Below are 14,941 nucleotides of genomic sequence, written 5' to 3'. Positions count from 1 at the left end.
AGTTTTATTGTCGCTTGACGATACGGTAGAACGCGAGGACTTCATTTGTGCTTTAACTTCTCATTCTGACTGTTGTTACTGCAGGATATTGATATGATCAGAGGAAAGCCTTTGTACCTCAATGAAGAACGTTATGCAGCTCTCACTGCAATGGCAAGTCTCACTCTCTCTCTCTCTCATTCATAGCACAAGTTTGCATTTGTGTGGTGTGGGGGCCATGTTTGTGCGTCTTTAGTAGACAGCATGACTTCTCTATTGTTTAATATATATCCTTGATCATGTAGAATGTAACAAGCATGTCTTGAATTATGTTTGTTGACATTCTAGATAAGATATTATGACATCAAGCATTTACACTAGGGGTTTGTGCCAGTTTGATGGTGTTTCTAAATTCTGTCCTCTTTAGCTTGCTTTTGTGTGGAACTGTCTGGGCTTTTTAAGTTGAGTTCTACAGAAATTTTTGCCCATATCATGTGGGAAATAGGTGGACACTGCCCTAGCATCCTGCTAGGGGGGGAGACTGAGAGGCTATGCTTTATTTCTCACAAGGGAAATTGTGGTCATTGTTATGTAGAATAGAAAGAGTCGGTTTTGCCCAGACTAATTTCAATCCATCAGTTTTTACTTATTGAATGTTCGCTTTTAGTAAACAAATACTCTGTTAATTTTGCTGGTACATTGTGAACATCTATGGAGTTAGAAGACACAGTCTTGCCATTTAAGGGCAACCTGGAGGGATGTATTGTTTGTGATAAAGAAGTGGTGATAGTGGCGTAAGGCTGAGCTCACAGCTGATTTTGTCTCATGCATGTGCAGGTAGTGTCACATGGGCTTGATCACAACTCTCTCGTTCTCTCTCATACAACCCGGGAAACGGTCATATGGGGCTGATGTGAAACTATGAGTTGTTAGAGGAATTTCCTTCAGCACAATTACACACACGTCATCAGAGCTGCTAATGAGAATCTCAAAGGTTCGGATCTATATGCTGACTGCTTGTGCACCATTGCAGTGTCTTCTCTATAAGGGCTGCCAGCTTTTCTTCAGCTTGCAAATATAGATATTCAGCAGAACCGGTTTTCACATTATTCATTTTCAGAGATGCCTTTTACGTGTGCCTGACATTGTTTATGTAGTCCTTGGCATCCACCGTGATAAAACTAAAAAGTTCTGTGTTCTTGCTGTCAACTTGCAGGTTTGCAAGCAATTACTCAAGGTATTGTTCTCTGTGACATATGTTCTCAACTGATGGGGAAGAGTCTCTGAAGAGGTGACTTGATGCAGCACATCGCCAAATTTTCTTAGTGCCTCTAACTGCATCTATCCATTGCTGGAAGGTTGTTTAAAGTTGCTAAATTTGTACAAGCGATGTAGGTATGCTTTCTTGTTGTAAATATGATAGACTCTGTGTATATGAACTGCATTGCAGCATTGTAACTATGAGTAATCAGAGTGTAAAGTTATAGCCGAGTTCATTTTCAAGAAAGCCTCGCAAGTTTTGTGCCATTTTAGCGAAATTATACATTCTTCCACTTCTTGTTGTACTCGTTCTTGACAGAAGTGTCCATAATGGTCGACCATTTGTGTGACCAGAAGTCTTCTCACTTAATCGCTGTCTTGAACGCAATTACTATCAGTTTATGTAGGCTATCGATGTTCATATCCAAAAGAGCAGGCTGGGATAGTAGGAGGGTCTTCATTCAACCTCATATATTCAAGGACCCTCCATGTCACAACATTGTACATGGGACCCAGTCCATGTGTAAGGCAGTGCTTTCACGAGGCAATTTAGCCTCCAACTCCACCGAATCAAATAGTTAACACCATACCACTAGGCCAATGTGCCAATAATTCCTCCCATTGGCCAAGCACCTAGGGATAATTTAGTCACCCACACAGGGCTAGACTGACAAAAGCATGATTCAGTCACCGACACAGGGCCAGGTTGACAATCATTGAGCACAACCACACAGAGACTGTCACGGGCCACGAAACTGTGTGAGACACCTTTAAATTTGCTGGAGCAGCCTGCTCTGAACTGCCCGGAAATCCAGACACCCATCGGTAGTCACATCCTGCGAGTGCAGCCACGATCCATGCTACCCATCCGTAGTCTGTCCATGCCTTAAGGCAGCAGCCTGCTCTGAACAGCTGCCATGCCACAAAGCACAGTCCAGTCCACAGGCCGGAATCACCTGCTCTTCCACAACTCACCCTATGACCGTGCTATGCCTCGCCATACCCCGAAAATAGGAGGGTCTTCATTCAAGGTAATATAATCAAGGACCTCCATTTAACAACATTGTATATGGGACTAATGTCCCCCAAGTCCATGTGTTAGCCAGTTCCTGCATGAAGCAATTTAGCCTCCAATTCCACCATATTCAACTACTAAATACCATGCCATGTGGGCCGAGGGCCAATATGCCAACAATTTAATGCATGAAAATTCCTTGTAGCCCAGTTGATTTAGCTTTGAGATAAAAACGAGGTGTTATGTATGCAGGAGGATTTGTGCTGGGGGGTGAAGCTTAGTAATTTTGAGACAGTAGTGTCTTAGAAAGACATTTGGTCGAGAAAGAAATTACTGCAACATGTATGAAGGACATGATGATGAGCTTAAGTAGCAGGTTTGGAAACAAGTTGGTCGTCGTCATGGTCTCGATGATTCATGCATTTAGTACACACAGTGTACATGCTATGTTGTGTATTATAGAGGTGCCGTTGCACTTACTAATAGGACAGTAGTTGCTTGTTCCTCTGTTAAGAAAGTGTGTTGAAGCTACACACACACACACACACACACACACACACACACACACACATTTTTTGTGTGTAAAAGAAGCTTTGCATTAAGAAGAATGTACATTCTTAGCTGTCCTAGAGTGGGACAGCTACTACTAAAAACTAAAAACATAATAGAAGACTTCCAACTGGGCCTAAGGAAGGTCTCCAAGAGAATGAGCATCCTGAAGAGACTGAAGCAAACAAGCTCGGAATAGTCATTGAAGAGTGCTTATGCATACGAATGGTACAAGCACGATACAATGACCAAAGAACCCAACAGTAACACCACCACAAGTGATCTCTCTTTCTCTCTCTCTCTCTCTCTCTCACACACACACACACACACACACACACACACACACTATCCTTCTCTTCTTCCTTTTTCCATGCAACTTACATTCTTTCCCTTGTTACACACGAGGGCCAGCTGTTAAACAATGAAGTTGAAAAGTGTGAAATAATGAAGACAATGTTGTCAATCAGGAGTACCAGCTGGAAGTTCCATTCTTTCCCTTCCATTTAAAAAGTGTGTAGTTAAAAAGTGTTAAAAAAGATAATGAGGGGAGAGGTAGTTAAAAAATGGAAGTTTCATTCTTTCCCTTGCTACGCACGAGTGCCAGCTGTTTTCCATGCTCATACTTATGATAGGATTGTGATGATACTTTTATCGTTATTTCAAGGTAATAGCTGTCATGGGTTATTGAATGAGAAGTATTTGGCTTAGTGGCTGAGTGCATCTCCATTCATTGGAAAATTTTGTTTTAGGGGGACTCTGCTTTCGGTGTTGAGGTAGGTTCTTGGGGATATTGGTGTTTACTGAGAGGTGAAGTGACTTGTGTGATGAAAGTCCTCCTTGGAAGGGGGTGTTAGTTCTTTTGTTCTTCTTGATCAGTAGAAAGATCTTCTATGAGTGCCAGCTGTTTCCCATGCTCATACTTATGATAGGATTGTGATGATACTTTTATCGTTATTTCAAGGTAATAGCTGTCATGGGTTATTGAATGAGAAGTATTTGGCTTAGTGGCTGAGTGCATCTCCATTCATTGGAAAATTTTGTTTTAGGGGGTTTTGGTCTTGAGGTAGGTTCTTGGGGATATTGGTGTTTACCGAGAGGTGAAGTGACTTGTGTGATGAAAGTCCTCCTCAGAAGGGGGTGTTAGTTCTTTTGTTCTTCTCGGTGAAGTGACTTGTGTGATGAAAGTCCTCCTCAGAAGGGGGTGTTAGTTCTTTTGTTCTTCTTGATTACCGAAGAGAAGTCTTCAAGGGAAGACCTGCAAAAAAAGTTGAACCATGAGTGTGCTGTAAGGTTGGTTTTCAATGATTTGGAGGACAGTAGAAAGATCTTCTACGAGTGCCAGCTGTTTCCCATGCTCATACTTATGATAGGATTGTGATGATACTTTTATTGTTATTTCAAGGTAATAGCTGTCATGGGTTATTGAATGAGAAGTATTTGGCTTAGTGGCTGAGTGCATCTCCATTCATTGGAAAATTTTGTTTTAGGGGGACTCTGCTTTCGGTCTTGAGGTAGGTTCTTGGGGATATTGTGTTTACTGAGAGGTGAAGTGGCTTGTGTGATGAAAGTCCTCCTTGGAAGGGGGTGTTAGTTCTTTTGTTCTTCTTGATTACCGAAGAGAAGTCTTCAAGGGAAGACGTGCAAAAAAAGGTGAAGCATGAGTGTGCTGTAAGGTTGGTTTTCAATGATTTGGAGGACAGTAGAAAGATCTTCTATGATCAATTAGGCACATCAGAAGCAAGTTCTTATTATATCACCAGATGCTGTCAAGGCAAGCAAAGCGCAGAGGTAAGACACTTTAAAAAAGAGGTAAAGATTAAAAGGTTGTCGTCAACCCATGTTTGACAAAAAAAATTAAACCATTAAATATTTTTACGCACAACTTTCTAAGGTCATACAAATATTGTTCGTTGTTGATTTGAACATTGATCTCATTAGCATGTACTTAACACCATAGAAGACCATAGTTTGGCTACCTTTTGGATCGTTTTTTACACTACATTATGAATCCTATCTTAGAGTTATGAGGAAATGTGTAAGCTCTTTAAGCTCACAAGTTTGATATCAAGATCTAAGAACTTCAGAGAAGGGTTTTGATGGCACAATATATGCCAAGGATTGTGATAACTTCAACAAGAAGTAATATTTACTAGCATAAAAAAAATACATGGGGTGGTGAATACTGACTTAATCGAGCTTTGTGTGTGTGTGTGTGAGAGAGAGAGAGAGAGAGAGTAATATATAATTTCACAAAATAAAAGTGACTCAAATGGAAGATAAATTATGTAAAAAGGAAAGGCTCTATTGAAGTTTGCAATGAATGTTGAGATATTAAATTTGTGTTTGAAAATGCTTCCTGTGATCAATGTGCATCTATTTTTAGAGGAAGGGCTTGGTAAGCCACTCTAAAATGAAGGTATAGCTCATGAAGGTCAAGATGATCAAGGATGTCGTCGTTAGGAGCTCCTCAAGATAAGTTGTGGCTTACAACTTGAAGATTCATGTTTTTTGGATTTTTTTTTTTGGTAATTTGATGGGGAAAACGATTAGAACAAGTGAGTACAAGTATGTGTGAGTGCCTTAGGTTTTGCTAAATGCAAATGATTGTGAAGATAAATGTATGATTACTTTGCAACTCGTGCGATGGAGGCTTGTGTTTAGAACCATTTGAAAGTTTGAGTGCTACAATGCAATTGCTTGCAAATGCAAAGCGATTTGCAAACTGTGTGCACGCGCATTTGTGTTTGAGGGGAAAAAAGAGCGCACATGATGTGCTTGACAACATTGTCTTCATTATTTCAAACTCTTTGGCTTTTATGGCACGGTTGGAGTACATCGATAAGGGGGGAAGAGAGAGAGAGACAGAGAGACAGAGAGTGCAAAACTAGAATAGAAAGTGGCTAACCAAGGCATGGGGTGTCCAAAATCTATTGGGAGGACACTTTTTGCAAAACTCTCAGTAGAGCGTTGCCTTGCAAGGCAGTGCTAATAAAGAGCCAAAGTTGTATGTGAGAGCTTTGGCAACTACCTAGTTTAGTAGACACTTTGTTCATTGATGTGGAATCTGAAGCATACAAAAAATCCTACTTCGACAATGATAATCAAGAGTACATTTTAAGTGTCACATCTGACAAGGAATCAACAATGAATCGAGGGAGATGTATTTAGTGAATATGGTATTAACTTTATGGCATGAATGTCTTGGATTCAAATGAAAGTATGCGTGAAAGAGCAAAAGAATGGTGTTAAATGATTAGTATGAATACTAAATCTTGACATGCCAATACTTGTGGATGGTCACGTGTACAATCATGGCCTTACATTAAGTGGTTTGTTACTCTTATCGGTGACAACATGCTTGAGTTCTTGGTATACTTCATAAAGAAATAGTGAAAGCTCATTGATAAGCTAAAAGGAGTTCTAGAGGCTAAGGTAGAGAATAATGTAAATGGATTGTGTTAGCTGTGATCCCATTCAGTGATGCTCGTCAACTTGCGCATATCTCAACATAATAACATGACCACAAGGACAATCACAACATGTCTTAATAGCATATGGCATCAAATGCAAAATAACATACAAGACAAAGGAAGGGTAGAGTTTCTACAGATAGCTAATAAGAGTTGCACTATATTAGAGCCATATATTAACAGTAGCATTACATTAGAGCCAACAATTTAGATGAAGTTTTGAAAGGTTTGCATTTGTACACAAGTTTGCAAGTTGAGAGAACTTTTACACCAATTCGTTTGATGGGATGTAGAGGAAAATATTCCATCATCTTTTATGTAGAATTGAAGCATTAGTAATTCATAGAACTTTTTAGGAGCAACAAAGCATCATGATGATCAATGGTGGTGGACCATTGAGATCACTAAGAGGCACACAATGGCAAGTAATGCAAATATAAACATAGCTTGGACATTGAATTAGGGCAAGAGGTGTTTTGACAAGGCATAATATTTGGTGAGATTATCATGTCAAAAGAATGAATTGTGAACTTGACATGGTTGAAGTTGTTGAGCTTGTACATAAGGATGATTGGAGGGTGTGGATCTATATCAATGATTGGAGGATGTGGACCTTGGATAGGATTTGGATGACTCGGTGGCCTATACGTTAGGTGGTACCTTGTGTGTTTGCGTGGAGCACAAGGAGCCTTCATTTGTTGTAAGGTTGATAGCTAATGGAATCCCTTTATGCTTTGGCTTGTCCTTGTTTGTGTTGGTCTCCTTATGCCTCCTTATCCCATGACTTGTTCTAGGTCTTTCTCCTCTTTCTTCTCCATCTGAATATGGCAATAGAGCCTTGTTAGAGCTCATTGCTTTTCTTGGATCCCCTTGTTGAGTGCCTCTTCTTGCGAAGTATTGTTGTTTCATATCTCTAGAGTTATTCGTGATATTGTTGCAAGGTTGTGGCCAATCTTCCCTCAGTTTTGTAAGTGGAGATTAAAGCTTTCAACGTGGAGGTTAAACAAGTACTAAGCATTGTGGGTTTCTAGCTCAGGCCATCGACTAGTTTCCTTACAACGACTACAACTCATAAGCTATAGTACTACCTTTTTTACAAGTCATGATGTAGTACTACCTTTTGTGCAAGTCACTAGGGGAGACAACCTTGTTTTCAAGTAGTAGTCATTGTCTTTTTCCAAGGAAGAAGCCGGTCAGTATTCGTTGCATTGATTTGAAGTGTTGTAATGGTTATCAACATTCTCAATTATTCTTCCATAGGCTCTTGTTGTGAGTGTTTAAGTCTTTAATCTCTTGCTTGGAGCTAGTGTTCTATTGACACTTGATCGCCATCAAGGCTAGAGGGAGAATAAACCCGTTTTTTTTTGCTAATTGTTGTCTCTAAAGGAAGCATCTTGTTTTGATATCTCGTGTACCTGCAGTCCTTTTTGGGCACTTATCTTCCCTCAAGTTTTGAGAGTCTTGGCATTTTTACAGCGGGATTAGAAGCTGCTCATATCACAATGTTGGCACTTCGATTGAAGAAGGATGTATTTCTCAATAACAAAAATCTCTCTCTATATTTCTTTGGTAGTAAGCTAGATGACCATTGGGATTCCTAGTAGTAAGCGAAAAATACAGATTACTTGAAGCTACTTATAGCAAGCCACGATGCTGCCGATGTAGAATTCGTGATAAGGTTTATGAGATTATTTGGGTAAAGTCATGTTTTGCTAAGGGTCCCAAAGCCTCACTAACATATGGTAGGGATTTGTGGCCTTAATTTTGCTTTTTAAAGTTCTTGTTTGTGTTGGTCAACCTTGACATTGGATGGTCTATATTTTCAAGGCTTTATAAACTTATTGGCTCCTTCACAAAGGAGTATTCCCCAATGACCAAAGAAATTTTGACCATTGAGAAGTTTAATGGCAAGGGGGTTCATTCTTATGTGCAAAGGCTTATGGCCTTATGTCAACGGAAAGAATGATGCTACAAAGGATGATGAGGTCAAGGATGATGAGAGAGCACAATCAATCATCATGCTTACCATTGGCAAAAGTCTCATCCATCACATTAATGAGATTCCAAAGGACAAGCTTAAGTGAGGTGAAATGGAAAAATTGTACGGTGCTAAAAGAAAGAATTTTAAAATTCCTTAAAGATTGAGTTGTTTAGCCTTGAGTTTACTCCAGGTGACCTTGGCACCTTTATTTCTTGCATCAAAGGGATTATGCCCTAGTTGGTATCAATAACTTGCTAGAATTGATGAGGAGGATGCGATTGCCATGCTTCTCAAGACTGTGGAGAAACCCTACTTTAAATTGGTCACGACCTTGCAAAATGTACCCAATCCTACTCTTCGTAGTAAACCTAACACACAAAATCCAAAATTGTCCTTGTCAAATTTGACCTAAGAATGAGACCATAGTTCACCATTGGTGCATTTTAGAGTCTTCTTGACCTCTATGGCTTGTTCACGTGAAGGGGACGGTTCACAAACTAGGTGGGCACCAAATTTTGTGGTAGTTTTGGGGGGAAGCTTGGTTGCTCCTTGGGCCCCTCCTGTGGAGTAGTGATCTTACATCGCTTCTTTTTTTGGTTCTAGTCCTCGCTTCATTGAAGTAGCAGTGGCATATTTTAAGGTGATTTAACCTTGTGAAATAGATAACATATTACAAAATTTTCTATTACATTTAGTCCATATGTAATGTTATAGAAAAAAAACACAAAAAAAGGAAGAATGCCAAAGACACATCATAATTTCATCCCCTCCCTCTCCATTTTTTGGGGCCGAACCCTCCTTTGCAGGATCTCTCTCAATTGCTTCCTTTTTCCTTCTTACCCTTTTAAAGACCCATAATCATTGTCCTCCTCAACCCCTCTTGTAGCAACCATGGTAGCACCCGAAATATTTACATCCTCCATGGGGTCGTCCTCCATAAGGTTCCCACTAGACATGAGATTTCCATCTACCATGACATCATTGGTGGGTTTACCACACAAGGCTTGTGTGGATCCTTGCTGCTCTTTCTTCACATTGGAATTCAAAGTGGTATTGCTAGGAGTTTCAAAAATTTCATCTTGGACATGTACACTCCTAGACTTCTCCGTAGCTTGAGTAACATGAAACCTGACTGCATTCCATTTCAGTACTTTAGGGAAATGGTGTAGTACTAAACCAACAATACCACCTTAGTTCTAACAGTTAGACTAGTTGTAACAGAGAAATAGATATTACTGTATTAATTAGTACTATATTAGTACTCTAATATAGAAATAGAATATTACTATATTAGTATTGAATAGAAACATATATTACTACATTAGTATTAATATAGTACGATATGAGTAGTACTTTAGTGCTATGATATATTAGTATTGGAATAGAGCCAAATAGTTCGATATTAGTACTATGATAGTACTATGTTAGTAGTATATAAGTAGACATTAGTAGTTTACTATATTAATACTAGAATAGTGCTAAATTAGTACTACATTATTGCTCTAATATATATGTACTAGAATAGAAACAAATAGTCCACTATATAAGTACTGAATAGAAACAAATAGTACTATATCAGTATTAATATAGTTCTATATGAGTACTACATTAGTGCTCTAATATATTAGTATTGGAATAGAAACAAATCTTGCTCTGTTAGTACTATGTTATTAGTATGTTTTATGCATTATAGTCTACTATACCAATACTAGAATAGAGTTATATTAGTACTATATTAGTGCCAAATTTAGATCTAGCGCATCACTATTAGTACATATAGTTCGAAACTAGTACAATATGTATAAGGCTACTGAAAAATGTCTCTAATCTTGATGTCTGTCATATCCATCACCTTGAGAGTTTGTCATATCTCCATCTCACCATCTTTGAAGTGGTCATATCTTTTACCATGATTGTCACCCTCTGGCTGTGGGCTGCAAGAAGAAATATATCCTAGAAAAACTCTATGAAAAATTATTTGCCACTCACTTGCAATGCCCAAATGGCTATTATTTGCCATCGGTATCCAAGGCCCCCAAAGTTCATATCGTCACAAACTTGCTTAACTAGTATTTTAAAAGGAGCCTTGGGAATACACATTCCCATAGCTTTCTAAGCCCTTATTATCTCCATTAGTACATTGACCTTTTATGTAAACCTCTTTTTTTTTTGCTTGTTTGAGAAGATGCATTGGCTTTCCTTTTCTTGGATGGGCGTCTTGTCCTTCTGATGCTGCAATTTCGCTATGGGTTTAGACCCTTGTTCTTATTCCTAGTAGTAGCCTTCTTTCTTTCCATTGGAATTGATGCTAAATTGCACATTGAAGAACATAAAAAATAAGTCCTAAGTTCTCTCTCTCTCTCTGTCTCTCTCTCTCTCTCTGTGCATGATGCTTCCATAGTGCTTATGGCTATGGTTACTCGCTCCTACTTCAAATCACTACTATTGCTACCTAACGCTCCTCCTTTGAATCACTACTATTGCTGCAATAAAATCATCGGTGGTGGCATCTAAGATTACCAGCCAGGTCTGTGGTGGTAGTTAAGGCTCCAATGGGCTGGCACTTAATTACTAGCCATCACAATGGCTTTTAATTACTACCCTGCCAGCCACCACAATGGGCTGGTAATTAATTACCACTCACCGCAATGGCCCACAATTACTACCCTGCCAATTACCACCACCGAAAATGCATACATGATTACTACGAGTGCAATAAATTAGCACTCACTGAGCTTGCATGCTCAATAGAGTACTAGAGTGCATGGTAATGAGTGATTAGAGGTTATTAGGCTTCATGATTTACTTTTGTGGTAATTACTGCCCAGTGGTGGTGGCTCTCATCAGCCACGTCTGTGGTGGCTAAGATTCCACCAAGCAAGCAATTAATTACTAGCCACCATAGTGGCCCACAATGACTCACATGCTAGTTACCACCACTCATCTTGCATGCTTGATTACTACGAGTGTAGTAACTTACCAGTCACCGCGCTTGCATGCTCAGTAGAGTACTAGAGTGCATGGTAATGCTCAATGGTGGTGGCTCTCATTGGCCACGTATGTCTTGGCTAAGATTCCATTGGGCTGGCATTTAACTAATAGCCATTGTAGTGGCTTGCAATCACTCACCTTCCAGTTACCACCATAAGGCATCCGCTTCATGATTACCAATCATGTTGTAATTAATTGCCATTGCCCATCTGGGGTGCTGCGTAAGATTTCATCGTAGTGGCCTACAATTAATATGGATGGAACACCGAGCCTCTGGGCCTCCAGCCACCATGGCGGTTCAAACTTTATAATATATAAGATCTGTGGCATTTGGCATTTTACTACGTTGCTCTCCTCTGCCCTTGCTAGTTTGTTTTCCCCTCATTTAGGATCTACTACAACAAGGACCAAAATACTAGTAAAGTAGGACTATAATCTCCTTGGTTTAGGACCAAAATAGCTCCAAAAAACCCACCGCTATGGTTGCATGGCCATACATCTAGAAAAATGCAATTAAACTTTTAGAAAATGCAATTAACAATATGGCCCTTGAGGGGTTCCCTCTAGGGGAAAGAGGACATATCGTCAATTGCATTTTCCTTGGTTACATAAGAAAATAAATTTTCATCAGTACATAAATATATAACTTCAAGAGCTATTATGGTGGTTGTCATAGATCTCCTTCTATTTTCTAGTGTGGTGCTCATCATAGATCTCCTCCTGTAATACATAAAAATAGGTAATGGAGCCATAATTCCAAGAACCAACGCGGTGCTTGCTCCAAGCCAGCCTTGAATTCTGGGCGATGATAGGTGGTCAGGTTAGAGACTACACTGCGGTGATGTTTAGAATCATAGATTGAGTCTCATTATTATGCCAAGAACCAATGTGGTGGTCTCTCCAAGCCAACATTGGTTTTTTATGATTTGCATGGGCACGTTGCCCAGTGATAGGTAGCCAAGTTGTGGCAAAAGGCTGTGCAATGTCAGGTGGTCAGGCTAGAGACTGTGTTGTGGCAGTGTTTAGAATGATAGATTGTGTCTCAATATTACAACAAGAACCAACACTGTGGTCTCTCCTGCTTTCGAGCTGACAAGGGAAACTTTGTCGAGTTGTTCATTGAGTGGTGTATCTGCATCAGGAATGTATTGGAGCATCCGATTGTGCCATAAAACCTAGTTTGAAAATTGGGCTAACTATTTATTGTAGTCAATCAATTGGATTTCTAGATTAGGTCAATCTTGCTTGGATCCTTGGCAATTTTGCCTTTGTAGATGAAGTGTCCTAGGAGCACTTTACTTTATACTACAAATTCATAATTGGCCGGGTTGAGGGTGTTAGATATGTTCAATGCCCCACCCTCCTGATAACCACCAGTGGTCTAAGGTGCTCAAGTTGTAAGGCCCCCATATGAGGAGAAGCCATGTGTGAGCCCGGGACACTGGATGGATCCTGACTTGCATGTTAGATGAGGTCTATCAATGAGATCATTGATGGTAGAAAGGTGATCTATGTGAGTCTAGCCTATGGGCTAACTAGGGTAGGTAAGCTGGTAGCACAATGAGGCACATTGTCTTGATTGTGTGGGAGCCCCTTACTCTTGTTGGGGCCTAGGGGCCAGCTAGCCCCCAGCTGGGGGGTCCTAGGGGGGCCAGCGGCCCCCTTGGTGGGGGTTTGGGGGCGAGAGTCCCCAAGGCGACGGTATAGGGAATATTCCTTGAATATTCCATGGACGACTAGTCAGTTCCACCGACTAGGTTGATTGGTCACCTTCACCGATTAGGTTGATTGGTCAGTTCCACTAACTATGTTGATCTGACTACTGCCCTCATAGCTATAAAGAGGCGACCTCTCCAATCCATTGTACCAGATCAGATCTTCCAGCAGAGATCTTTTAGCTAGTAGCTCTTCACCTAGTATCTGTCTAGATTGTGATCTAAGCTTCACTATGGGAGTGCACGGGTGGACGGAGCCATCATCTGGACTACATCAGTATTGAAGGAAAATTTTGTTCATCTCCAGTTTGCTGTGTATTCTCTATTCTTTATTCAATTTCTGTTTCGTTGCGCTGTGTAATTTAACAGAGGGGCAGCCTGGCATCCCAACACTTGGTCAAGCATAGGCTAATGTGGTTGAGGTGTAGGTCATGGTTACCAAAAACACTAGAATCATCAAGGAAAATTTGCATGAATGAAGTCAAGTTTTCTTCAATATTTTCTTGGACCCATTCTCTGAAATGTTGCAGGAGCATTATTCAACCCAAATGTCATGAAATTGGCTAAAAAAATGCCCCATTTAGTGATGAAGGTTGTTTTCTCCCCATATTTTTTGGCCATGCAAACGTGAATGTATATGTTAAGCTTATCTTTTAAAAAATACATATTGTGATCAGCAATTGGATTGAGGAGAGAATATTGAATGGCAAAGGGATTGATTTTAGTAGTGGCATTAAGCTTGTGATAGTCAATGAAAACCCCAAATTTCTTATTCTTCTTGGAAACAAAGACATTGAGGTCGCCTAGTCATTTGGATATATGATTCTGACTTATAGGAGTTTGTCGATTTCCTCTTTTACCTAGAGTGAATAGTTTAAATTCATCCAATACCACTATTGTTAAATTTGAATAGCATCCTATTTCAAATTGATCTAATGCTAGTAAAATTGGGAGTCAATCCCCTTCATGTGGGTAGACTCTAGAGCTTTAGTCAACGATGCTGATCAATGATACCAATAATCTGTATAGAACCATTTTGAGTGTTTTTAAGTTCAAACTTACATAAAAAGTTTGTGGGTTATCTTCAAAGCCCAAGTGAAGATCAAACAGTTTATCTTCTATAACACACCAAGAGGGATGTAGTTCCCTTTCAAAGGCTTGTTTTATGTTGATGAGGTCTTGGACATCCAATTTCAAGGATCTGAAATTCGGCTCAACAAGGGTACCTTCTTGCAATACAACCCTGTTTTGAGATAAGACATACTTGTCCATTATCTGGATGAGATCAACTTTGACAAATTTGATGACATGTGGATTATTTTCTACGTGTTCATCATCATCATCTTCATCAAATCTATTAATCATGCTAATTCCTTCAACTACCTATGGGTCAAGGTGGGTATGGATCAAGGATTTTTTAACATTTTTCACATTTGCCTTAGCTCGTTATTCACAAACATCAATTTAATTCCCAAAAGCTATGAACATAATGATCATGTTGGTAACCTAAGAAATACACTAGCGAATGAGATAAATATACTAGTAGTAGTAGCCCATATACAGATTGGAAAAAGTACAATGAAACTCGTAGTATAAGCCCATATGTGGGTGATTTAAAAAAAAAACTAGTAGTAAATTGTCTTGGACCGAAGGCACTTGCAATTATATCGATGGTATGAGGACTTTTATCAGTGATATTTCTTATTGGATTTCATGCTCATTTGTTTCTTATAAAAATCCTACAAGAGCTATAAGGGCTCTTAATTTGGCAAGATTGTATTCCATAGCTCCTACATGTAGCATGTTGGGATAAGGTGCATCACAATTGAGTCACAAAGAAGTGAGGTAGTTGACTGCTCTTAGAGAGAGAGGTGGTTACTAAATTGGTTGACTGATCTAATATCTAGTTTGTTAGGGTAAGGGTCAACCCAACAGTAAGGCAAAGAAATTTGTGCACAGTGAGACATGCTCATGTACGATA

General features: G+C 39.6%; 1 protein-coding gene across 2 annotated transcripts in view; it reads left to right on the top strand.

The window, feature by feature from the left end:
* Positions 1 to 1,487, top strand: part of PRT6 (proteolysis 6) — a 71,087-nt gene extending 69,600 nt beyond the window's left edge. Inside the window, exons 16-18 of one of the 2 annotated variants that reach the window (XM_087389575.1) lie at positions 85 to 153; positions 817 to 973; positions 1,196 to 1,487. In XM_087389575.1, the coding sequence (XP_087245701.1) occupies positions 85 to 153; positions 817 to 891 (144 nt within the window). In that variant the 3' untranslated portion in view covers positions 892 to 973; positions 1,196 to 1,487. Of the gene's footprint in view, positions 1 to 84; positions 158 to 816; positions 974 to 1,195 lie in introns of both variants that reach the window. The other variant, XM_087389576.1, reaches the window with a different exon arrangement.
* The last annotated feature ends 13,454 nt before the right edge of the window (positions 1,488 to 14,941 follow it).

This window comes from Dipteris shenzhenensis, chromosome 18 (genome assembly GCF_047967505.1).
Source record: "Dipteris shenzhenensis isolate YYH24624 ecotype China chromosome 18, Dip_SZ_1.0, whole genome shotgun sequence".
Taxonomy (NCBI): domain Eukaryota; kingdom Viridiplantae; phylum Streptophyta; class Polypodiopsida; order Gleicheniales; family Dipteridaceae; genus Dipteris; species Dipteris shenzhenensis.
Note: the sequence above shows the minus strand (reverse complement) of the source record. Positions and strands in the feature narration are given on the sequence as shown.